At 40.3% G+C, this 26,892-nt stretch overlaps 1 protein-coding gene across 1 annotated transcript in view; it reads right to left on the bottom strand.

Annotated features, from left to right (window-relative positions):
- The window catches only part of LOC116316899 (matrix metalloproteinase-17-like), an 89,081-nt gene that overhangs the window by 16,667 nt on the left and 45,522 nt on the right, over positions 1-26,892 (bottom strand). Inside the window, exons 4-5 of the mRNA XM_031735547.2 lie at positions 19,907-20,193; positions 1,893-2,069 (exon numbers count right to left, since the gene is read on the bottom strand). Of these exons, the coding sequence (XP_031591407.2) occupies positions 1,893-2,069; positions 19,907-20,193 (464 nt within the window). The remainder of the gene's footprint in view (positions 1-1,892; positions 2,070-19,906; positions 20,194-26,892) is intronic.

Genomic DNA, 26,892 nt, shown 5'->3' with positions numbered 1-26,892 from the left:
CCTGGATCAGGGAAAGGTTTGATGAAGTCACATGGCATAATGAGGTCCAATTAACTCCATCCATGTTTTCATTAAATCAATAACCTTGCTCTGCAGAGCTCATAAATTGGTGCCCCCTGCATGAGATGAGGCTGCTGTATCTTCAGTCTCCTGAGCTGTCACAGCCACTAGTGCACTGCGAGACAAACATAATTACAGCCAAGGATCATGACTCATGGCCAGCAGAGAAGGATTCTATGAATGTATATGCGGGTCGGAGACTTCACAGCATTGATCATGTTTGACACTGCTTGTTACTAATGATGATTCATCAGGTAAGCAGATAATTTTGTGAGTATTTACTGCAGCACATATTTCATATTAATGATGGGAAAAAACAAAACTATATTTCCAGTAAAGAGGCTTAGCCAGGAGCATAAAATTGTTCAATATAATTATGGAAATACACAAAACAGCTGACTGTAAAAGGAAAAATAAATGAAGCAGTTCTGATTTACGTCATACAGTGTTACAGTACTGTGCAAAGGTCTTGAGCCACCCCTCATTTCTTTATGTTTTGCCAGGAAATGGGAAATAGGTGCAGTGACCTACTGAAACGTGCAAATATGCACCAGCAACAGGTTCAGATGCAGGTCCTGTGTCAGGTCTTTGCTCGCTTTTTCCTTATTTTCAGGACATGACAGTGCAATTCATTTGCTATAGATAGTTTTTTAGGCCTGCTACTTCTACTTTTTTATATGTGCAATGCGTTGTTAACACACTACACACTGTGCTGACACATGTCAAGTTCTCAGCTAATTCTAATCACCTTGTTGGTGCAAAAATACTATTTTATGCCTGTCAAACCGCTGTCTCTTGTGTGTAACCGGGTCACAAATTACATATTGTTATAATTACACAAAATGTGTACTAAACCTCAAACTGTTCTTTTAGGATCTCCAAGCCTGTAGTTATCTTCATTATCAGTTAGAGCCCCTCCGCATCCTTTTCTTCTTCTTTGGTGCAACCCTGTAAATTTGGGGTACCCCTTTGGCCTCTCCCCTTTTCTACAATTCGGTACAATTCGGTATCATTTATTGTCCAACACTAATTATATCTTTATCAACCCTGATTTTTCTAATTGTAGTTCATTATTGGCATCATTACGCCTGTCTTTATTAGCTGCTGTGAATATGTGGTACGTGTGTGCCGCACTGCTAATGCTAGCATGAACAGATAAGCCTTGCTAGCCTGGAAGGTGTAGTGGGCTGAGCTAACTCTCGTCCCAAATGTTTATATTTGGTTATAGGAGCTCGAGAGGCCAAGTTATTTAACTTGGAGGTCATTCTTTTTACCTTTCATTGTCAGACACAATGCAGGAACACACCGGTTACATGTGCACACACAACACCGTTTTATTTCTTGGGTTAGACATCTTTTTTTTATGCTTGAATGATTCATCGGTGAATGTTGGATTGACAGAAACAAAATGAAACCAAAATGTGTGAAAAAGAAGCCATTGTCCATGGAGAAAAAGTGAAAGACCTTCAGAACCCTGGAAAACTACAGCTCAAGATAACCTTAAAAGCAAAGTGTAGAGAAATGAGTGGTAGCTCAAGACTTTTTGACAGTGCTGTATTTCCATGTTGTTATGATCCTTTTCATAGTTACAGAGCCAGTTTGCTTTTATACCTTAACATCACACTCCCCATTACTACTACTATGAAACAAAGAATACAAATGTTTATGAATTTGTGCTTTTAAGTAACACTTGAGGCAGATTCAATAAATGGAAATTTGTTAGGAATCAAAGTAATTTACTTTGATTTATCTCCTTGACGCACACACACACACACACACACACACACACACACACACACACACACACACACACACGGGCGCCTTCTACATACCGTAAAGCTGCCAAACTCTGACTTTGTCTTCATAGGGTAGATCATATTTTAGAGGGTCTCCAACAGGACCCTGGTAGTATGGTCTCATGATGGACTCCATTGCAGAGGTGTGGACCAGACCGATGGCATGACCAAACTCATGGACTGCGACTGCAAACAGATCCATGCCGTGAGAGTCTGAAAGAGATAGAAAAGAGATTACACAAAAAATGAAAGTAAGTGCACTGTTAAAAGTCTCGCTTAGTGAAACATAAAGAAAAAAAAGCAAACCTCTTTAGAAATGTACTCCAAAGGTCAAAGGTCACTATAAACAACACAAGTAATGCTCTGTAAAATTGCTACTATTATGACTATAGTTCCTGTATTTGGTGCTTGGTTATAGCCATTATTTATGACAGGTATAACAATGATGGACACGTTGCATCTCAATCTGTAAAATAATATACAAACCACGTTTTTCTATATGTAAGAACTCGCTTTATAGAGCTCAAACTATTAGTTAATTAGACCAAAACAAATTGGAGTGGTCTATTATTATTTTGAACCACATTTGTGGTCATGCTTATCCAGTGTAAGGATTTACTGCTGCTTTGCATATGATTTTATGACAAGATAATCAATTAATCAAAACATATGGGTTCAATACACAGAAATAATAAAAAATTACATTAGTTGCAGCTCTATGTTTATCATAGAGAATCACAGCAGGCCATGTGTAATGTCACAGCTTGCAGATTGCTATAAAGAAGTAGTTCTAGGTCTCCAGCTGCAGACACTGATCATGTGTAAATGGATAATCTGCTTCTTCCTCCATGGCCAACAGTCTGTTTTGATTGGTCACACATGTTCAATTAGCATTAGCATTCAGTGACAGAAAAGGTGGCATGAAAGACTTTTTGCTAAATTCCTCTGGAGAGATCCACAGCGACGGTCACCAATGTGACCTTTCTGCTATGGGTCTGCGCCCTTAATTGACCCTTTTCTTTTTTTTTTTTGTTCAACTTGTGGTTCAAATTGAGAGGCATGACAGACAGCTCAGGAAGCTCTGAGTGTTGTAGGTGTGTGGTATAGTGAGATAACTATGGTAATACTGCCTGAGTCCCTGAGCCGCCAATCAAAATCTTAGTGCGGAAAGACACCTAAAGAGGCTGCAGGCTATTAAAGCACCTTCCCTCCATGTTCAGCTAAAACATAAAAAGAAAAATCCTCCCAAACCCCTTGTCTGACTCTGTGAAGCAAGACAGAATCCGGGGCTTGGAGATTTAGATTTCCAAAAATATGAAGAGGTACCGTGTCAAACCAAGCTAGCTCAGAGTTCCTTGGTGGCTATGTGCATTCAGTAAACCATAGGTCGGCCACGGCCTGGGACACGCACTTGTGCTTACAGTATTCACCTGGGGTGGTCAGGAGGCAAATGCCAACTCTAATCTACAGAAGCACATGTTGCAGGTGAACAATAGGAAGGAAAGAAAGGGAGAGAGAGTGAAGGAGAAAGGGAGAACAGGGACTCAGAGCACAGTATGTACCATGTCATCGTATTTAAGGTCCACGTGAAGCAGACATAATAGACATAATGACTGAGGACTGAGGACAAAGTCAGAGAGGCAAGGATTGTGTGAATGCACCAAATTCTTTTAGAAAAGCAGAGACTGAGACACATGGAGAGAGAGAGAGAGAGTGAGAAAGAGTAGACTTCAGTGTGGCTCTTCAGACTGTTACATTCTTAGGGATTCAATCTTTGTTCTTCCAGATTCACCACTGACCCATTAAGCAGCTTTTTTATCAGTCCAAATGCTTTCATAGCATGGAGCTGAGAATAGAAATTAATAGCTTCATTTGGTAGACCTCTCAACCCCCTCCTGACTGTCAGTTCTCCAGTCCACAAAGATGAGGATCACAGGACTCTGTTGCTTTGATCTTGGTCAAGAAGACCCATAAAAAAACATCACAGCTCCTTAGTGGATGCCCTAAAGTCAGCCTATGTCAATAGCATGTCTATAATCAATACTTCCTGCTGTCTTTACAACTAGTCACAAATTCCTCACTCAAGATTTAGTAATTAAGCTAATTTTAATCTTTTGATGACCAAAAATAGCTTGTAATAACTCAATCAGTGTCACTCATAGCATAAATACAACAATTTGTAACTGGACTATTTTACCTATAAATGCACATAGGAGATGTGTTTGCCACAAAACAGTATGCAGTTTTAGGGTTAGCATAAAATACTCAGTGCTATTCTAGCTGGGTTTACTTTGATAAAATCCTCTTCCCATCTTTTGCTAATTTAAACATGGTGAAGCTTATGCATAAGTTCAGTAATGAAAACATGTAATCACTCGCCTGCCTGCTTTCTTGGCTGTTCGGCTGCTAGTCTGTTCTTTACATCACTTCCACTTTCCCACACTGTCAAAGTCAATACCGACATCATTACTCTAGCCCAATCATCCTCTTGCCCGCCTACAGCGAGCCAATCAGCCTCCAACAAGTGTGCTTTAAACCTCAGTGCTCTTCTGTCACTATGAAAAGAATAATCTTAGAGATTCATTAATTTCTGTATCAAAATAAATGTTATCTTTAAATACAGTTGACAATGTTTCCTCTTAATTTCACCGTTTTATTAAGTGTCAGGTCAGTCTTTAGAGTTCAAACTGATTAGTTACATCTGGAAGTTGTGTAAATACCCTGAAACAACTTATTTTTGGAAAAGAACTAACTCATGTGCTAGGTACCTGTAACTAGTTGTTAACATCAACACAAATATCTAATCAGCACACACACAACAGCTCGATGCATGTCGACATGCAGACATGGTCAAGATGACTTGCTGAAGCTCAAAGTGAACAAGGTGATTTAGGGAAGGCAATTTAAGTGACTTTGACGGTGGCATGGTTATTGGTGCCAGACGTCTGGTCTGAATAGTTCAGAAACTGCTGATCTACTGGGATTTTTCCACAGAGCCATTGTAGGGTTTACAAAAAAGAGAAAATATCCATTGCGTTGCAGTTCTCCAGATGAAAATGCCTTGTTGATACCAGAGGTGACAGGACAATGGCCAGGCTGCTTTGAGCTGATAGAAAGGCAACTCAAATAACGACTCATTACAACCAAAGAAGGACAAAGAGCATCTCTGAATGCACGACATGCTGAACCTTGCAGCGGATGGGCTACAGCAGAGTAAGACCACTGGGTGCCACTCCTGTTAGCTGTTAGAACTGGAAACTGAGGTTACATTTCTCACAGGCTTTAAAAAAATTGAAAACTGGAAAAAAAAAAAGTTGAAGTCTTAATTATTGCTGTCACATTCAGATGGTAGGATCAGAATTTGGTGTAGACAAAGTAAAAGCGTGGCACACTTTGGGCCCTTAGAATCAGTTGAGCATTATTAAATGCTACAGCCTGCCTGAGTACTGTTGCTGACCATGTTCATCCCTTTATGACCACAGTGTATCCATTTTCTTGTGGGTGATAAAGCACCATGTCACAAAGCTGTTTTGTTGAAAATGACAATGACTTTGCTGGAGCAAAATGCCCTCCACAGCTACCAGATCTCAATCCAATAGAGCACCTTTGAGATGTGAAGGAACGAGAGATTTGCATGATGGATGTGCAGCTGACAAATCTGCAGCAACTTTGTGATGTTATCATGTCAATAAACACCAAAATCTCTGAGGAATGTTTCAAGCACCTTGTTGATTCTGTGCCATGAAGAATTCTGAAGACAAAAGGGGACCAAGCTGCTCCTAGAAAGTGGCATATCTCTATATCCCACTTCCGTCATTCCATGTTTTGCCTTGTGTTCTGTCAGTATGTTTTATTTCCCATCATTAAATTTCTAATATTGTGCTCCTAGGAAGTACAAGCTTCTCTGAGGTTACTGACTTAATCACTAAAAAGGCTTAGCGAGGATGCACTTCATGCTCAGGACATCCACACTGTCTGTAATGGTATTGGCTCACAGCCAAAATTCAGTCCACCCAGGCAAAATGCTACGCTTTCTCTTGTTTGGGCCACACCAGAAGAAATAAAAAACTCTCTAGCAGAGGTCAGAACATGAATGTTCTTCCAAATATATGCTGCTCCTCAAGCTGACATCCATCACTGTAATCAAAATCTATCCCCATCATTAAAGCAATTCCTTCTATGAAGCGACCATCGTCCTGTTTAGTTTCCTTCAGTAATACATATTCTTTACCACAAACAAATAAAAACAATCCTACTAAATAATCAAAGGTCCCCTTCACACAGTGACATCACATTTAGCACAAAACACTGCAATCCCTTAATGACCTCCAATACGAACGGTGAGCCCTGAAAGCCCCGTCCCCTGCTCCAGTTATTCAAACAGAGTTGTTAGTAACCAGACAAACTAAACACTCAGATAAACTTGGCAATAAGAGACACAACCACATGCTGTATTTTTACAGAATGAAACTCTTTCTCATGTGTTTTCCTTCTTTATATTGGTATGTGTCACATCGAATTGTGATATATATATATATATATATATATATATATATAGATATATATATATATATATGTATAAAGGCAGGAGAATAAATCAGCTGTTCTCCACAGAACCAGCAAAGGTGTACTCTCAGTGGCAAGGGAACAATAAGAGAACAGCACCACCAAGGCTGGAGACGGAGCAATACTGGAAGAGCATATGGGAGAAGGGACGCAACCCATAACGGCAATGCTCAGTGGCTAGTGGATCTGAGGGCAGACCACAGCGACCTCCTGAACAGGGTCCAGTAACCATCACAGTGGCAGATATCCAAGAAAGGGTCTCCAGTATGAAGAGTTGGACAGCACCAGGGCCCGACATGGTTCACGCCTACTGGCTGAAGAAGCTGACTGCACTCCACGGCGTCTGGCAGCACAAATGAACCAGCTGCTAGTTAACGAGAGACACCGGAATGGCTAACTGAAGGTCGGACGGTCCTGATCCCCAAGGACCCCAAGAAGGGACCGGTCCCATCCAACTACCGACCAATAACCTGCCTCAGTACTACATGGAAGCTCCTGTCAGGCATCATATCGGCTAAGATGAACGGGCACATGGGTCAATACATGAGCGGGGCACAGAAAGGATTGGCAAGAATACCAGAGGCGCAAAACACCAGCTACTGGTAGACAGAACAGTCAGCCGAGACTGCAAGACCAGACTGACCAACCTGTGCACAGCCTGGATTGATTACAAGAAGGCCTATGACTCAATGCCCCACAGCTGGATACTGGAATGCCTAGAATTGTACAAGATCAACAGGACCCTAAGAGCCTTCATCAGGAACTCAATGGGGATGTGGCGCACAACACTAGAGGCCAACTCCAAGCCCATAGCACAAGTCACCATCAAGTGCGGGATCTACCAAGGAGATGCTCTGTCCCCACTGCTGTTCTGCATAGGCCTGAACCCCTCAGTGAGATCATTAACAAGACTGGCTACGGATACCGACTACGAAACGGAGCGGTTGTCAGCCACCTCCTGTACATGGATGACATCAAGCTGTATGCCAAGAGTGAACGAGACATCGATTCACTGATACACACTACCAGGATATACAGCAATGACATTGGAATGTCATTCGGACTGGAGAAGTGTAGTCGGATGGTAACAAAGAGAGGGAAGGTAGTCAGAACTGAGGGGATTGAACTACCAGAAGGCAACATTGCAGACATAGAGGACAGTTACAAGTACCTGGGGATCCTGCAAGCGAATGGGAACCATGAAGAGGCCGCTAGGAAAGCTGCAACCACCAAGTACCTGCAGCGGGTCAGGCAAGTCCTGAGGAGTCAGCTGAACGGTAAGAACAAGATCCGGGCCATCAACACCCACGCCCTGCCCGTGATCAGGTACCCTGCTGGGGTAATAGGCTGGCCAAGGGAGGAGATAGAAGCCACTGACATAAAGACAAGAAAGCTCCTTACCATGCATGGAGGGTTTCACCCCAAGTCCAGCACCCTGAGGCTGTACGCTAAGCGGAAGGAAGGGGCCGGGACTGGTGAGTGTCAGCACCACAGTCCAGGATGAGACAAGAAACATCCACGAATACATCACGAAGACGGCCGCAACTGACAGCATGCTCAGTGAATACCTCAGGCAGCAGAAACCCAAGAAAGAGGAGGAAGGCGAGGAACCATCATGGAAGGACAGGCCCCTGCACGGTATGTACCACCGGCAGATAGAGGAGGTGGCTGATATCCAGAAATCCTACCAGTGGCTGGACAAAGCTGGACTGAAAGACAGCACAGAGGCACTAATCATGGCAGCACAAGAACAAGCTCTGAGTACAAGATCCATAGAGGCTGGGGTCTATCACACCAGGCAAGACCCCAGGTGCAGGCTGTGTAAAGATGCCCCTGAGACAATCCAGCACATAACAGCAGGGTGCAAGATGCTAGCAGGCAAGGCATACATGGAACGCCATAACCAAGTGGCCGGCATAGTGTACAGGAACATCTGCGCCGAGTATAACCTGGAAGTCCCGAGGTCAAAATGGGAGATGCCCCAAGGGTGATGGAGAATGACCGAGCTAAGATCCTGTGGGACTTCCAGATGCAGACGGACAAAATGGTGGTGGCTAACCAACCGGACATAGTGGTGGTAGACAAACAGGAGAAGAGGCGGCTGTAGTGATCGATGTAGCGGTTCGAATGACAGCAATATCAGGAAGAAGGAACACGAGAAGCTGGAGAAATACCAAGGGCTCAGAGAAGAGCTCGAGAGGATGTGGAGGGTGAAGGTAACGGTGGTCCCCGTGGTAATCGGAGCACTAGGTGCGGTGACTCCCAAGCTAGGCGAGTGGCTCCAGCAGATCCGGGAACAACATCGGAGATCTCTGTCCAGAAGAGCGCAGTCCTGGGAACAGCTAAGATACTGCATGGGACCCTCAAGCTCCCAGGCCTCTGGTAGAGGACCCGAGCTTGAAGGATAAAACCGCCCGCAGGGCGTGCTGAGTGTTTATTTATATATATATATATATATATATATATATATATATATATATATATATATATATATATATATATATATATATATATATATATATATATATATATATATATATATATATATATATATATATATATATATATATATATATATATATGTGTATATATATATATATATATATATATATATATACAGTTAAGCCCATAATTATTCATACCCCTGCCAAATATTGACTTAAAGTTACTTTTGTTCAATATGCAAGTTCTTTTTGAGCAGAAATGACACAGGTGTCTCCCCAAAGATAATAAGACGATGTACAAGAGGCATCATTGTGGAAAAAATATTTCTCAGGTTTTATTTATATTTTAGCAAAAAGTATCATGTCCAGAATTATTCATACCCTTCTCAACAATCAATAGAAAAAAGCCTTTATTGGCTATTACAGCAATCAAACGCTTCCTATAATTGCAGACCAGCTTTTTGCATGTCTCCACAGGCATTTTTGCCCATTCATCTTTAGCAATGAGCTCCAAATCTTTCAGGTTGGAGGGTCTTCTTGCCATCACCCTGATCTTTAGCTCCTCCACAGATTCTCAATTGGATTCAAGTCAGGACTCTGGCTAGGCCACTGCAAAACGTTAATGTTGTTGTCTGCTAACCATTTCTTCACCACGTTTGCTGTATGTTTTGGGTTATTGTCGTGCTAAAATGTCCACTGGTTCCCAAGGCCAAGTTTTTCTGCAGACCGCCTGATGTTGTTGTTGAGAATCTTCATGTATTGCTCTTTTTTCATGGTGCTGTTTACTGTGATTAGGTTCCATGGTCCATTGGCTAAAAAACACCCCCAAAGCATTAGGTTCCCACCACCATGTTTGACAGTGGGGATGGTGTTCTTTGGGTTGAAGGCTTCTCCATTTTATGCCAAATGATCACAATGATGCCAACATCATTGTGACCAAATAATTCAATTTTGTTTCATCTGACCATAACACTGAAGACCAGAAACCTTCTTCTTTGTCCAGATGAGCATTTGCAAAAGCCAAATGAGCTTTTGCATGCCTTAGAAGTGCCTGGAGAAGTGGCGTTTTCCTTGGTCTGCATCCGTGGAACCGAACAGTGTCCGTTGGACTGTCTGCCTTGAGACATTGCCACCAGCAGAGCCCAGATTCACCAGAATGGCCTTGGTGGTGATCCTTGGATTCTTTTTCACCTCTCTCACTATTCTCCTGGCCAGCACAGGTTTCACTTTTGGCTTCCGACAATGTCCTCTGAGATTTTCCACAGTGCGGAACATCTTGTATTTTTAATAATACTTTGCACTGTAGCCACTGGAACTTGAAAACATTTGGATATGGCCTTGTAGCCCATTCCTCACTTGTGAGCAGCCACAATGCACAGCTGCAGGTCCTCACTGAGTTCCTTTGTCTTAGCCATGACTGTCCACAGACCACCTGCAGAGAGCTGCTGTTTTTCACCTGTTGAGTTGATCAAAACAGCTATTTCCAATTAATCAGGGTAATTAGGATGCTTTAGAACAGCTTTGACTATTTGGAATGGTATGGAACTTTGGATTTTCCCAGAGACTGTGACAGTTTGTAAAGGGTATGAATAATTCTGGACATGATACTTTTTGCTCAAATGTAAATAAAAGCTGAGAAATATTTTTTTTCCACAATGATGCGTCTTGTACATCATCTTATTATCTTTTGTGAGACGCCTGTGTCATTTCCAGTCAAAAAATAACTTGCTAGTTGAATAAAAGTAACTTTAAGTCAAAATTTGCCAGGGGTATGAATAATTTTGGGCTTAACTATATATATATATATATATACATAAGATAAGATAAGATAAGATAAGATGACCTTTATTAGTCCCACAGGTGGGAAATTTGTTTTGTTACAGCAAAAGTGCAAAGTTATGTAGCAGAAATTAGCAAACACTGGAGAACATGGTTGCAGAGTCTAATTACTAATACGTTAGTTATAAAAATTACAAGAAGAGAAAAGATAAGAAAGAAAGAAACTCAGAATGAGCAGAGCTGCTGTAGCAGGCTGCCGCACACGGGGGACGCCAGAATATATATGTATATATATATGTATATGTATATAGCATACACCCAGCACGCGGGGCGTGCTGGGTGTTTTATATATATATATATATATATATATATATATATATATATATAAAACCAAACAAAAACACCCAGCACACCCCTGTGGGCGGTTTATCCTTCAAGCTCGGGTCCTCTACCAGAGGCCTGGGAGCTTGAGGGTCCTGCGCAGTATCTTAGCTGTTCCCAGGACTGCGCTCTTCTGGACAGAGATGTCCGATGTTGTTCCCGGGATCTGCTGGAGCCACTCGCCTAGCTTGGGAGTCACCACACCTAGTGCTCTGATATCCCTCCTTTATATACAGTATATGTACATATACATTTAAACATATATATATATATACATATATGTATATATATATATCTAAGTATGAAGTGAAGCGGTTGCTATAGAGAAGATTTTTAGCTATATTTTGTTGACTTTAAAGGAAAACAAATATTGCAATACAAAACTCCAGTGGACAAAGTTTATAATTGCTGAACTCTTTCACACCATCCCACTGTTATGTGTACCTGTTCTAACTTTATCTTTTGTTTATTGTCTATGGATTTTGATCCTGTTTCTATTTCCTGGCACTGAATTGTTCCGCAGCATTGTTTGGTGTTTTTTTTTTTCTTTTCTTTTCAGTATTTTACTTCAGTAACATGTTATTGTCAACAAGCATCAGTCTGGAAATGTGGTGTGAAAACCAGGGCACAGATAAGACACGCTGTAATGTAAAGAGAGGGTTTAAAGAAAAAAAAAGTTTAAATTGCAGTTTCAAATAACGCTCTATGAATGTAATAGCACAATGTAGCCGAGAGAGACTAGAGTTTGATATTTTCAATGATTCTTTCATGTTTTCTGTTCTCTTGGAGCTTGTAAAGTATACACTTCCCCTCCTCTCTGCTGCCAACAAAACAATAGGAGGACAGGGAAAATAAAGCGTAACGATCATTGGAAAAGACACAACAAAAATAGGGTAACATGCCCAATATGCCAACCATTCCTCTCTCATACAGAAACATAAACAGTACACAGAATATGTGCATGTGTTCCCAACACACACACACACAGAAAAAAAAAATTGAATGTCATGAAAAATTCACCTGCCTAATGATGCTTTTGTTTTAGTCAGGGTAATCAGTTTGTAGAAGCAGATTGCTGGCTGAGTGATAATTAATACAAGCAATCTGCTGCCTGTCAAAGCAAAAACAGCACTTCCAGACCTCCGCTTATTTGATCTCACCGAGATTCCACCTCTCACGACTCCTAATGGATGCCAGAACCATCCATCTACACAGCAGGGGTGAACTGGCCTGCTAAATGTGGTGCTTAATTTCCACTATTCAGCAACATCATACACATTAGGAATTGGCCTTAGCAGACCCAGATTTAGGGTCCCGCTGAGAACAATGCACCGGGAGATGGGGAAAGGAATTAGCAAAGGCAATTACTCAGATACGGATTTGTCTGATAATGTTCATTTTTCTAAAGACGATTACATAGCTCCACAATCTGCTGAAACGCCAACACTCATTTTTTACCTTGTGGGCTGACCTAACATGCTTAGATCTTCCCAAGGGATTACCACGCCTCTGAAAAAGTTGCTAAGAGCAACAATTTATGATTCTGATAGCTTTGCCTGTTGTCTTACAAGCAGACGGATATGTAGTTCAGCAGTGATACCGGCATCAGCTAAGCAATGCCTTGGAGACAAGCTAGGCAAGCTGATGACGCTAGAGCGGGATGCAAGATAGCAGCAAGGGGGAGACTGGCAGAGTGTGACGTGAAGAAATTAAGAGCTGTTTAATTAACCTTTTTCCCTGAGCCTCACAACATCAGCCTGGCAGCTTCAGTGTGTTAGAGAAGGCAATTTTAACAGCTAAACAAAACATTAAAATCTGGACGTGAGCTGAACTTTGCACCCAGCACCACAGAAGAAAAGAGAATTCATCGACTCTGGCTTTCTTTGGGGAGCTGATTAGAGACATTCAGGAAGAGTTTCCTCTTTAGAAGCTTAAAAAAAAAGTAGTTTGTTGCTTTACAGATGAAAAATCTTGATGCACTAGATGCAAAGTTTGCCCTTGAGGAAATTCATCACAGTGCAGGAAAAAAGTATTCTTGGTCAACTAACAAGTTGAGTTCCTAGAATCCACCCATATCTCACTCTGAAGGCCATTTTCTTCTCTCTGAATTATTTATTACAGGCAAAAATCAACGGCATTCTCAACATTAGCACGTAAAATATACTGTAATTCATATTATATATATGTATATATTTTTTACTGTTAACACCATTCTGCTTTTTAACCAAATGGATAGTTTTTTGGAGGCAGGTTATGTAGTGAATTCAAGTCATAAAGGTGAGGTCCCACTGCTGACCTCTCCTCCTCCTCTTAACCAAACCTACATCTACGCAGCTGCTGATGCCTCTGTCATCATTCCACACACACATTCAAACACACGCTCAAGCCACACTACCAGCATCGTCTGCTTGCCTTGCCATTGCAACAGCCTGGTGGGAGGTCTAATTGGAGCAGATTGAGCTGCTGTCCTGCAACATATGGTTCGCAGCCCTGACAGCAGAAAACAAAGGAGGGACATCCACACAGGTCCTGGCCCCATCTCAGACTCACCAGCTGGGTTAGACAGCCTCACACACCAATCAAATCACCATCTAAAGCCTCCAGGCTGAGGTCAAAATGCATCACGAGTTTTAAATTTCCATTGTGAATGCTCAAAAAAAAAAGCACTTTTGGACTAACAAGTAGCTGAAGTTAGCTACAATTTATCCACCATTATATAACAAGTCATCTGACAGGGGAAGACACACACTGCTAATGTGATCCTAAATGCGTTGGTCAATTTTTTGTGCTTAAATCAACAACTGCTTTCAGCTCCCTAATGGGTTCAGAGGTGGACATGTCATCATTTTTGACACTTATTATTCAGTTTAGAAGTTCACTTTCAGTATAAATGATGCCTAAAAACATTTTTGGACTCTCAAAAATCTGCCATGACATTTGGAGCTTCAGTACAGTTTCTTATTTGGTTTAATAATATACCAAACATAAGAGTATGTTTGCATTGTGTATCTTTGATGTTTAATGGAAAACCTGAACGCAGTGTAAATGAGCAAGAGGTTATTTATAGAACAATTACAAACAATACTATCTAAATCTAAATCTAAATTAGTCAAGCACTTTTTATTAGTGTTATTGATTATTAGTACAAAGTGATTATTTGGTGCTTGCGGACTGCTTGTTCCCAGGCAACAGCCCATAGGAGATACCTGCATAGTGAAGCATCTTCACATAAAGTATTGGTGTGTCATGTGCATATAGTATAACTAACATTTTCTGTACAGTGCATTTCACAAGATAATGTATACATAACCCCGAGAAGCACACTGATTGCGTCATTATCTCTATGCGGCAAAATCGCTCCTATTGTGAGGGCAGGTGCTTCATAAATTCTGTTTGCTTACACTATTTTGCTTCCAGCCTTGGAAGAGGTTTTCATGTCAAAGTTTGTCATGAATTCATCTTTCATCCAGCAGATACTCTATTTGGGAATGCTGAGGGTAAGGTGATAAAAAGTTAGAATAGGTAGAGGCTGCCAAGTTGTGTGATTCTGTTTCTCCTGGAAGGGAAAAGGCTTCACTTGGAATTAGAGAAGGAATAATAGCATCCTCACACATCAAAAACTTTTGGCACTCTATCTATTGGCCTCAGGGACGTTTTAGCAGATGGTGGTATACGCAGCATGGTAGTAACAATTACTCTTCCCCTGCTGAGGAACTATTTGCAATTTTATTAGAAACAAAAGACTAAATACAGACATCAAATACCCACAAGCAGCAGATATAATTAGACAAATCAAAGTTAATTTGATTCCTAACATTTCGCTGGAACAAATGAGGGAACACGAGTCTTCAATAACACAATTTGATGGGAGATAGATCTGTGACGAACTAAACTTTTTACCACCTGGAAAGCGCATTTCATTTAAGGTGACTGACAAGATTGGTGGATAATTCTTTATTTCCTCACAAACACTTATAGAACTGCAGAGCCTACACGCCAAAACAAAGCTGACAATTCAACATGCACTACCACTTTACACGGTAAGTGCGAGTTCACAGGTGTGAAATAAGGTCATATTTGATTTTCTCATTAACCTCTTTTTTTCTCAATCTTTACACAGCTACTTCTGTGCAGCACTGTGCCTTCACCGGAAAGTATGCGCTGGTTGCTCCCATTTATACTTTTTATTAAGTGAACTACATTCAGCATTGTCCCTGAAGGCATGCTGTATATACATAGACACAGCACTAAAGCTGGTGCAGTACAAATGCATTGCTGTCACTACATCGCCTGTGTAGACATTGTATAATAGTTTCTATGTCAAAACAGCCTGTTCTCATTCCCGTGATGTCAAATAATGCTGCTTTGTCAAAGCTGCTTGCGTGTTTCAGTTACGCACAACTTGTCCTTCGGCAGCCGTGCATGAGTCAACGGATTATGGCATTAGTAAAATAGGTCTGTCAATCCCAGCTCGTCATTTTTCAACTTGAAGGGTTTCTGTTTTAAAAAAGCATGTTTTAACCCAAACAATAATCTTTCCCTTACATTAAATAAGTAGTGGTTTAAGTGTAGTAAACAAGCAAATGAAAATAAATTAATATGCGAGTGGAAAAAAGCAAAACTAGGTGCAAAACGCAAAGCTCCAGATGGGATGGATCTGGTTGAAAAAACTGTGCCACACCTTTAGCTACCTGACTTTAGCGGTCTCTAAAATGCTACACTGAAAAACAAACTTGTGTAACGAAGACACACAGGTGGCATTTGACAAAAACCAGCATGTGATGCCCAAGGTAGCGAAAGTGTTGGTCAAGAAGTTGAGAGCTTGTTTAAACCTAGACAATTACTAGATTTAGGGAAATTTTCCTCATCCCAAGACAATTGACACCAGTTGTGGTGAGTGACCACTGGAGATTGCAACCAATTTCACCCAGCACTGACGACTGGCAAAGAGGGTAGTGCATCAAATTGCCAAATGGCCATCGGTAAATAACCACAGCAGCCCATAATTTTCATGGAAGATGCTGACTTGTCTGCAAACATTTGCCAACTGCTCATCAAGAGGTAGTGAAACTTGAAAACGCTGATTTGTGTTTTAGTTCTGTTTAATCCTTTGTCATAATTTTTCCCAGTGCTTCTGAGTTTACTTTTGCTTTTGTTCCTCATTAGATTATATAATATTTAGCTGTCATCTTTTGAGATCCCTGTTTCACCTGTCAAGTCCCCATGTCTGTCTAGTCTCTCTGTGTTCTCTCTCCATGGTCCCTATGTAGTTCTGTCAAGTTTGCATGTCTTATTCCATGTCTCAGTGTTTAGTACTTCCTGCTTTATTTTGATAATCTTTCATTTTGTGTGTGTTATGTTCAGTTTTACTTCCCTTATTTCATTAATCCAATTCAATTTTATTTATATAGTAGCAAATCACATTAACATTTGCCTCAAGCCCCTTTATATTGTAAAGTAATAATAGTCATTAATTAGTCATACAATAATAGTCATTAATTAGATGCTGGCTACGTCCACACAAACACAGCTATTTTTGAAAGGCAACTTTTTCTATGTGTTTGGTACGGAAGAGGATTAGGGCCACCGGGAAAAAAAAGGGCATGTTTTTTTCCGTCTTTTCCAGAATTCTGAGAAAAAAGTCCCAATTCTGAGATTAAAGTCAGAATTCAGAGGAAAAGCTCAGAATTCTGACGTTTTTCTCAAAATTCTGACTTTTTTCTCAGAATTCTGACTTTTTTCTCAGAAATCTTTTTTCTCAGAATTCTGAGATTAAAATGAGAATTCTGACTTTAATCTTAGAAGTCTGAATTTTTTCTCAGAATTCTGAGATTAAAGACAGAATTCTAAGAAAAAAAGTCAGATTTCTGAGAAAAAAGTCAGAATTTTGAGAAAAAAAGTCAGAATTCTGACTTTAATCTTAGAATTCTGACTTTTTTCCTCAGAATTCTGGAAAAGATATTGATACTGAAGAATGATTCCATCTCACTGTCTGTCCACACGTAGGACTCATGTCTGTTTCTATGCGCCATCTTTGTTTACTCTTTCCCTCCCAGGCTTCTAGACTTCTGATTGGTGAACATTTCTACACGTTCAAGTCATTTTGGAGGATTGTGTGAAGTAATTTGTGCCAAATATTTATCACATGTTTTCTACCCCCCCCTTCTCATCAGTTTTTACTGTCCATTCATCTTTCATAAAGAAGGGACAGATGCAGGCATAGAGTAAAGGAGAGAGGAAGGTCATTTTAAGTTCAGTCATCCAGATGAAAGGACGAATAAAGAAAGCAAGTCAGAGAAAAGGAGAGTTAATGATTTATGCTGTCATTCGTGTGACCGTGCTGGGACAGTCCCTGCCTGATGATGCATTCAGTGGACTTGATTGCTCCATCCGCTTATTTCATCCAGATGAGAGGTCCTTTAATGCTTTCCCACTTGCCAACCTGATCTACTTTCTGTTTTTTTCTTTTCCTTTTTTTTCAAGCTAAGGACGGTGGACGTAAAATGAGGATGATGCTAAGTGACTGGCATGTTTAGGGAACTTGACCATGGTATTTTGAAAAAAATAGTACACACACACACACACACACACACACACACACACACACACACACACACACACACACACACACACACACACACACACACACACACACACACACACACACACAGAGCATAGAGTCTAAGGTTTACACATATTCATAACACAACAAAGACACATACGGTTCAGCAAAAGTGCAACAAGAAGAAAGGTGAATGAATGAACATATGAGTGAATAATGAAAAAGTGAATGTAAGTGGTTTTGAGACAAAACACCGGGCGAGATTTTGCAGAGCTGTCTAAGAATGACGGATATCTCTAATATGAGCTCATTTATTTTTGATTGGCAAAGCTGATTGAATTCCATTCAGAGCCACTGTCAACATGTCCTCATTTCAAACTCCCACATCTCCCTTGGCGGGTAATCAAGCACTTTGAAAACTGTTTGATGAAAGAAATTTGGCCAGATCATTCAAGAGGACACTGCATAAACAAATCTATTAAACCACACATTTCAGAGCAAGAAACACACTGAATGAACATGTTTCACTGGCTAAATGTGTGGTGGTGACAGTATTAACACACAGGAAAACAGCTAATAATCAGTGTGACTCAGGTTAATAATCCATTTTGATAATGACTTAAATAGGGAGTGAACTCAAACAGGACAAACAAACAAATAAATAATGATGAAACATGATATACAGCCAGTAAATAACAGAGTGCCATTTTCTTTTCCTTTGAACTGAGGTGAATGCAGAACTGTCAGAGTTCAAACAGCCAATAATAAGCAAATTAGTTTGATGCCAATTTCTAGAAGGTTTACAATAAGCAGTAAATTGCTAATCAGTTTGGCAATTGTAAACAAGTAGCAACATCCAGAGCCCTGTACTACAATCTGACTTCAGCATACACAGGGTGTCTTTCTGCTATTTGGCTTCACTTACCCTAACATTGGCAATTAGGATAAGTGGTCACACAAAGCTGGTTATCAACTTGCTAAGTTAGCCCAAGTTTATTGGCAGGAGAGCAACTGTATAATATAGTAATACAGAGTAATATAGTGTTAAAAGTGTGCACTTTAAGCACCTTATTTGCTAAAACGGCTACTATGTTAATAAAGTTTAGCCTTTTTGAAGGAGAGTTTTAGTTTGTACTCTTTCAGATGTAGCCTCAGTAGTGTTTAATGGTATGAGAGCAAAGATTAAATATAGACTTCAAATGTCGGGTTAATCTACAGCAACTTGAATATAGGTATCTTGTTTTATGATCATATATTAATGCATATAGGACAACAAAATATCTGTAAAATTGTTTTCTGCCTACAGAATAAATAAATAAAGGAATAAGGTGTCCAAGAATTTATATTTAATAATGATGGTTATCAGGGGAACACAAAGACATTAAACACTATTTACTACTTTAGACCCTTCTATCTCTGCAGAGAGATCCGTGTGCTCTTCCAGGAATTGTGACCTTGTTTTCCAGATAACTGATTGGTCAATAGGTTCATAGTAAAAAGTGATCCACCTACGTATTAGAGATTACATAGGGCTATCCCTCAAATTACCTAGATAAGATGAAATCAAGGAAATAGAAAGTGCCAAGAATTTACCCAGTGCTTTGTGTTTAACCCTTTACAGAAGAAATAAAAACATTTAGAGCCTGGTACAAAAACAGTTTTGATTCTGCAAAATAATTTAGCCTTTCATTGGAAATTTAAGAGAATATGTTTTTACATCACTCAATTGTTTAAATTGTATTAAAGCTTAAATTTATGTGTTATTAGGAGTAAGGCCTCAAGTGACATGTCGGGGCTGTCTTAGAAACCAAGGGAGGTACTGTATAAAAGCCAGGTATCAAACACTCCTGAAAGCCATGAGATTAAAGAAAAGTTAAAGAAGAGATTTAAAGGACATCAAAGTAGTTCCACAGTTTGGAAACTGCAAACACTGGTCAGCTTTGTTTGGTAGTCGAGATCTTGTAATAACCAGCAGAGATCCAATCACCAATCAAAGTAGACACCCAGGCACTTAAGGGGTCCTTGACGTACTTTGGCACAAGGTAATTTAAAGTAATGAGTAAGTGTAAGATTTTAAAAATCAATAAAGAATTTAACAGGCAGGCAATGCAAACTGAATAGATAGATTTAAAAAAAAAAAAAAATCTATAAGTAATGAATTGTTTGCCTGAAAAGCCCCTTTTTAAATTCAAACATTAAACTAATTTTGAACATTAAAAAAAGGAAATAAAAGTGTCTTACTTAGTGTTGCTGGCACCAAATAGTTTATAAGTATAGCAGATGTCACAATTTAAAATAGCAGATGCAACTTCACTCACCTGGAGATCTGAAGGTCCAGGCTTCGTCATCATCAAAGTGAGTATCTCCAGCCGTAAACCTCTCTCCAGGGAAAAATGCATGTGCCACTGTGCCCCCCGGCCCATCAAAGGGGTATCCATCATTGTGGTCAGCCTTAGTGAAGTCGATCTGAATGTCTGCATTACTTCCAGCCACCTCATGGAAATTAAGTGGTGCTATGTCGCTCCAGACCTTCAAGGCGTAGTACATGAGGGCTCGAACAGTGTCCCTGCCCAATAAGGCAGAATCCTTAGGGAAAGTCCGCACTCTGAGAGAGAGAGAGAGAGAGAAAATGGAGAAAAGAAGTATATCAAATATAATGAAGGAAAGGGAGAAGAACTGTGTGAAAAAGGAGTTGAGGTGACTGATGAAGAAAATGGATGGGATGCTGACAAAAAAAGTTGATAATGGACAGGGTAACTGTGAGAAGGAAAAGACTAGAACTGACAAGAAATACAAGGAAAAGGAAACGAGGAAAGAAAGAGAAATGAGACAAAGACAAAAGGAAAGAAGGAATGTATTGAATGTGTAATTGTGACACATTAGAGATGAACATGAACTTTTCCACTTTACTTCAAGGTGTACTTTTTTGTGAGTTTCCTGCTCCTAAAACGTGCTTTAGTAGTTGAAAGCAGTTGTGGTGGAAAAGCTGTTTTAAACATCTTTGCTGCAAACTAAATACTCAGCACAGTTCAGCAATAACAGAATAATGCTTTAAATAATTCACAATTAATGCAAAAAATGATTTTAATTAATCACACCCCTGTCATCTTCCTTGGTTTATTTATTCTTGACCTTTGTCTTTAGTATGGGGTTTTGGTATCAGTAAATGATTTTAAAATTAGCATTTTATTTTGGGATTAGTTTATATGGAGTTTTGTTATTTCTTTCTTTGTTATTCTTCCCTCTTATGTCAAGTTTGTGTATCAAACTTGACATACACAAACTTGTATGTCAAGGAGACGTGTGTGAGACTTGTTTAGAACTACAACAAATGACTCCAGGCTTTTAATGAGCAACATAGATAGAGTGACTATTAGCATCAGCAGGGCTAATAATTTTGACTGTGGTAGCTTTTGGTTTTTGTACAATAATTTTGTTCCCAACAAAGCCACAGCTATGTATATACTGATACAAGGGTGGATGCTCATTGGTACAAGTCATGCCTGTGAGCTAAAAGCTTAACCTTATTACTCTTGGGTGTTCATGATATATAGATGGGAGACCCCTAATTAGGTAATCTCACACACATTTCTGGCTTTACACACAGTAACCCTGCCCACCAGCTGTTCAAACCTTCAGTTTATGAGGGGCTACCAATCAAAACAAAGTTGCCTTTAAGGGAAAAGTGAGGTTGTTTCAGTGGTTCCACTGAAATGCTGCATTGAGCTGTGACTCATAAAAAGCTACTCTAATGGACTTCAGAATAAAAATACGAAACTAGAAACTAGCATAATAGGCCCCTTTTGAATTAAAAACTAACAATCTTGTTTGAAATGGTATCCTCAGAAGTAAAATGAATAAGAGACCGGTGAGTAGGTGATTAAGCACAGGAGGAAAATTCAAAAAAGGAAAAGGAAGTGCAAGATGTAGGGAGCTCTGGACTTCATAAAAGCATGAAGATCGACTAAATAATGTCTGCCACCTGCACAAAAAATCCTGATTCTGTGATTTCACTGGTGTGTGTGTGTGTTTTAAACTTTTTTTTTTTAATTTCATGGTTAGACGCTGCTGCCACTTATGTTCCAATATCTGGAGAATACAATGTGCATTCGCGACATTGGCATCAGCTGTTGGGAACACCTTACAAGCCTTACCCTGTCCTTACATTTCTCTATTCTTCATTTACCAATCAGTATAACATCTCTGAAGTTATTCCTTTCTGATAGCTACAGTAGAAGCAGTGCAGGAATGAACAGAAAACCACTCAAATGTCACACTAAGTTTGCCCACCTCCTCTCCACCCATTTCCCTTTTCCTCTTCAATCTTTCATTGTCTCGACGATCTCTTTTCTTTTCTTTCCATCCATCAGCCTTCGCCCCCTCCTTCGTCTCTGCTTCTACATGATGCACTTACCCTCTTTGTCCCTACAAGAGCACTTTGTCTAAATACAAGAAGCCATTTTGCCATTGCAGGCTGCTCTAGGAAATTTAATCAGCGTGTGATACTGACAGAGTATAAGAAGAGTGAATGCCACCTTATCCTCCCATTACAACTAGCTTCAGGCTAGTATCATGGATAAGTGAAGGAATAACATGCCAATACATTATTTTTTTTATTTTTTTTAAATTTGTGTGTTTGTGTGTTATTGCTGCATGTATTTGCTCTTACTTCATTGTGGATAAATTATGGCACATTCCTGTTACCATCCTTGACGCCCACAACTTATGCACAGCTCTCTTAAGGTCCCGCCCCAACATTTCAATCAGCACAGTGGTGCAGTGGTTAGCACAGCAAGAAGGTCCTGAATTCAATTCCACTATCAGGCCAGGGTCTTTCTGTGTAGAGTTTGCGTGACTTCTCTTTGAGTACCCCGACTTCCTCCCACAATCCAAAGCCATGCAGTTAGTGGGGTTAGGTTAATCGGCAATTCTAAATTGCCCATAGTTATCAATGTGACTGTGAATGGTTGTCTATCTCTGTGTTAACCCTGCAACAGACTGGTGACCTGTCCAGGCTGCACCCTGCCTCTTGCCCTAAGACAGCTGGAATAGGCTCCAGCCCCCCCGCGACCCTGACAAGGATAAGTGGACTTTCTGTTGTAGATTTGCTGCTGTGCTTGGGACCCAGTTAAAGCTAAATTTTAGCTGTCAGGCAGATTGCCTTACATTTAACTCCTGAATACTTTGCACGACCATGAGCTACTCTGTATACCAAAGTCAAAAGGTCCTGTGGCTGTAAAATTCCAAATCATCATCCCTTCAGAGTCCATGTGGTTTGTCTTGTTTTTTGTTTTTTTTCAGAGAAGAGGCTTTCTGTTGGCAAAAATTCGAAACAGGCCATAGAACAGCTCATGATCCAAAACATACCACATCATCTATAAAATACAGTGGAGGCAGACAATAGCTTGGGCGTAACAATTTTATTGATTTCATTGACAGCGTTTATTGATGATGTGACACAGGACAGAAGCAGCAGTCAGTCACCTGGTCTTAACTCAATTGAGCATGCATTTCCCTTGAAGACTAAACTTCGGACACGAAGGCCCACAAACAACAGCAACTGAAAGCCGCTGATTTAAAGGCCTGGCAGAGCATTAAAAAGGAGGAAACCCAGCATCTGGTGATGTCCTGAGTTCAAGACTTCAGGCTGTCATTGTCAGCAAAGGGTTTTCTGTCATGGTCCCTGTGCCTGCCCAGCCAGCCCAGTGTGGCCACAATTGGTTTTGGTCTGTCTTTTCCCTCCCTTCTCTTGCTCGTCTTGCTCCCTCTCTCCTGTCTCTCTGCCTGGGTGGGGCTCAGATTGAGCTCCCGCCTGTGGCCCACACACCTGCAGCTGATCACCTATGATTCCGCATTTTTGCTGTCTCTTCTTAAGGCAGGGGCGCTGAGCTAGTCGTCGCTGAAATATTGAGTAACTCTAGTTAGTATTGCCCGGCTCTGCAGAATTCAGTCGTTTCTCGTGCTTGCTTCGGAGTAACCCTCGTCTCTGTGAATAGGTTTCCCGGAGCTATCTCGTACCGTGACCCCTGGACCCCTGAGCATGAGTGGAGCTGCTTGGTGTGGACGAGGAGCGGAGCGAGTGTGAAGGCTTTGTGTTTCCCAGACCCTGTGGACTTGGAACCATGGTGTTTTCCCCCCATGTGTATATGGTGCACCCGGTGTGGATAAATAAAGAACTGTTTAAATCGCATCTCTCAGTCTGTGCCTGAGTCCGTTCCACCTCCGTGACATTTTCAACCAAGTATTAAAAATGAATTTTCTTTTCAGTTATTTAATTTGTCAAATTACTTTTGAGCCCCTGAAATAAAGGGATTGTTTAAAAAGGAAAAAAATGCCTTAGTTCCTCACATTTTTATGCAATCTCTTTGTTCAACCCACTGAATTAAAGCTAAAAGTCTGCACTTCAACTGCATCTGAGTTGTTTAATTTAAAATTGGGGGGAAAAAAGTAAAATTAGAAAAAATATTTAAACACCTAACTGTATTATCTTAGATAGACCTCAGGAATAGTTTTATATAATAAAGTCCCAAATTTCCATACTGGGAATTTCCATGTGGCAGGAATGACATGTTAGAGAAGGCAATTTGAAAATGCAGATAGGCACACATTGGTATTCGTCGTGTGAGACAAGCTCTGGGTAACATAACTTTTACATGTACCTGCACCAAAGCAAAAATGACCATCTGTCAGACCACCTGCATTGCATTCATTTGTGCTGCAATTTACATGAAAGAGGAAACGGAACCCATAAAAAAGGCAAATGTGGGGGGATATAAACTATGCAGGGAAAGTTGAAGGTGAACACGTTTAGAGTGAGCTGAACTTCAGCGGAGCTGTGGCTTTTCATTAAATCCTGGATAAACTGGCTTACAAATTAATTCTCCTTTACTCAAGGGACACCACACTGTTTTTCTGTTTGGATGGTGTTTTAATCCACTTATAAAAAAAATCTCCAGCACAGATTTAAGAAAATAGGCTCAACTGGTCCTATGAGGCATGAAATTAAAATTGCTTCTACATCACATACTATAGATTTGATCAACAGGAAATGTCCACATAGGCAAGAGATAGGCAGGTGACAGGGTGCACAGTGAGGGAACCTACTTTACTGGCATTATGAGGGAAAAAAAAGAAGATTTTAATTAAAATCAGAGCATTAGTCGGTTTGTTTAAGCTATATACTTATACTCTAGTTTTTCTTTTAATTTATTTCTGACAAAGTGGTTGCTCAAGAAAATGTCCGTCCAGACCAGGCTTGCTGTTAGTACCAGTAATCTGGGGTGCTGCAAGACAAACAAGGCTTAAATCTACAGGATTACAACTGTTCTTTTCCAGAGACTCAGTGTGTTACTTGCCCCTCTTGGCCTCGTCTGTCCTTTATGCTGCAAAAATCTAGCTCCACAGCAAAATCCTTGGTATGTATGAACAGCTTAGACAAGCCGATCCAGTTATCGGCCTGCCAAACTCACAGTGTGACAATTGCAGTAAACATTTAGGTCACAAATAAGTTCAGAGATGGAGCTTCTGTCACTACAAACAATTCCAAGAAAGAAAAAAAACCCCTCCCTTGTCATTCCCATTTCTTCTTTTGTTGAATTTGTCACCTTAAAAGCCAAGTCTCCTGTCAAGCAAACCTTCTGTTTGACATTTGTTTCAGTTCATACTTCAATTCTTTATGATTAAGGACTTCTTGTTGATCCCTGATGACTCATTCCTCCAACTGAATCTTTTCCCCCTTGTTTTGTCATTCAAGAATAGATGAAGAACAGTGGTTCATCCTCATAATTTTTAAAAGTTCATTTCGTTCTTCTTGTTTTTCTTTTCTCTACATTCTGGGAGCTCCCCAGGCAGTTTGTTCTGGCAAGTCCTTCGCAGCCACACTTTTCTAGTGATAATGGGCTTCTGGCATATGGCATTATCTCACATTTAGTGATTTCAACAGCTTTGTCTACTGTCCATTTCATCCCAGTCTCATTCAGCCTTGCTTTTCAATTCTGTAATTGCTACACCAAATAAAAAGCCTGCGGTGCTCTGAGCCCTGTGAATTAGAAAGACACATACTGTTTGTCCACTCGTCTGAGCACCGAGGCTGCTGTGTGAATTCCTGCCAAACCTGACAGCTTATCACAGAAGCTTGAAAGTTAATACATACCCTCTACAAACAAAGTTGTAATTCAGGTGAGCAATGCTGACTAGCAGCGTGTTTGCCAATGTGTAATGGGAGTCGGAGAAAGACACTGCTGTTGTCTCCAAAAGTAAAACGTGTGTTTGTAAGATAAACTTTGTTAAGCATTAAACAACTTAAAAATACAATTCTAAATTTTGTTTTTAGTAATTTCACAAAGTGACAAATTATTTTATTTCAGAAGTCCACACTGTCCAACCTTCAAACAAAAGGTACGATAGTGAACAGGATGAAGGGAGGGAGCGGGTAGATCATCATCATCATCATAAGAAAAAAGGACACATACTATAAGGGAGAGTGAGCAAAAGGGAGCATAACAAGCAAAAACACAGCAACTCTCCTATTACAGAAATATTTCTGACAACTCCCTGTGGCTTCATCTTCCACAGTTCTAACTTTAGTCAGAGTCAAGCAGCCTATTCTCTATGAGAATGACGAGTTCCTTATGTTTCAGCGTTTCTCCGGGCTACTACACTCAGAGGGATCAGTGATCACATAGACACATTTCCATCTCTGACAGAGATGTCTCCTTTCCTCATCCACCAAAAAATGTTCCTCACTACAAAAGCTTTTTAAAAGCTGCTTCTGTTGCAGGCTTGTAAGGCAGCATGGAGGTGCATGAGAGAGGGAGCGTGCATGAAAGAGAGTGAGAGGGAGGAAGCAGACTAGATACTATCCTCTTAATGCCAGCGATACATGGGTGTGAACTAAGGAGTAGAAAATTAGAGGTTTAAGGAGGTTTCTTTTCTTTAGCTGGCAGTTACACCAACTTAGCTCAAAATAATGAAGTCGTCACTGATAAATGGAAACATTTCAGAAAAAAAAAAATGGTGAATGTTAATGTCTTTATCATCTCGCAAAAATGACATTTGCATTAACTGAGAACCGATGGGGAAAAGCGAGTTCTGCACAGAGCAGACACAAGCTCCATAACAGGCCCCACACCCTGCAAAATTAAACCCGAAGCTGCAAACATTTTGTGATTTAAACCCATTTTTAAATTATTTCCCTTTGAGGAACTTGCTAGATCCTCAAAACGTTCAGAGAATAATAATGATAATCAAAAACTTTACCATTAACAGGAGATGAACCAAATGTTAATAAGGTAATCTTTCCTGG

This window comes from Oreochromis aureus, linkage group 7, assembly GCF_013358895.1.
Source record: "Oreochromis aureus strain Israel breed Guangdong linkage group 7, ZZ_aureus, whole genome shotgun sequence".
NCBI classification, from domain to species: domain Eukaryota; kingdom Metazoa; phylum Chordata; class Actinopteri; order Cichliformes; family Cichlidae; genus Oreochromis; species Oreochromis aureus.
Note: the sequence above shows the minus strand (reverse complement) of the source record. Positions and strands in the feature narration are given on the sequence as shown.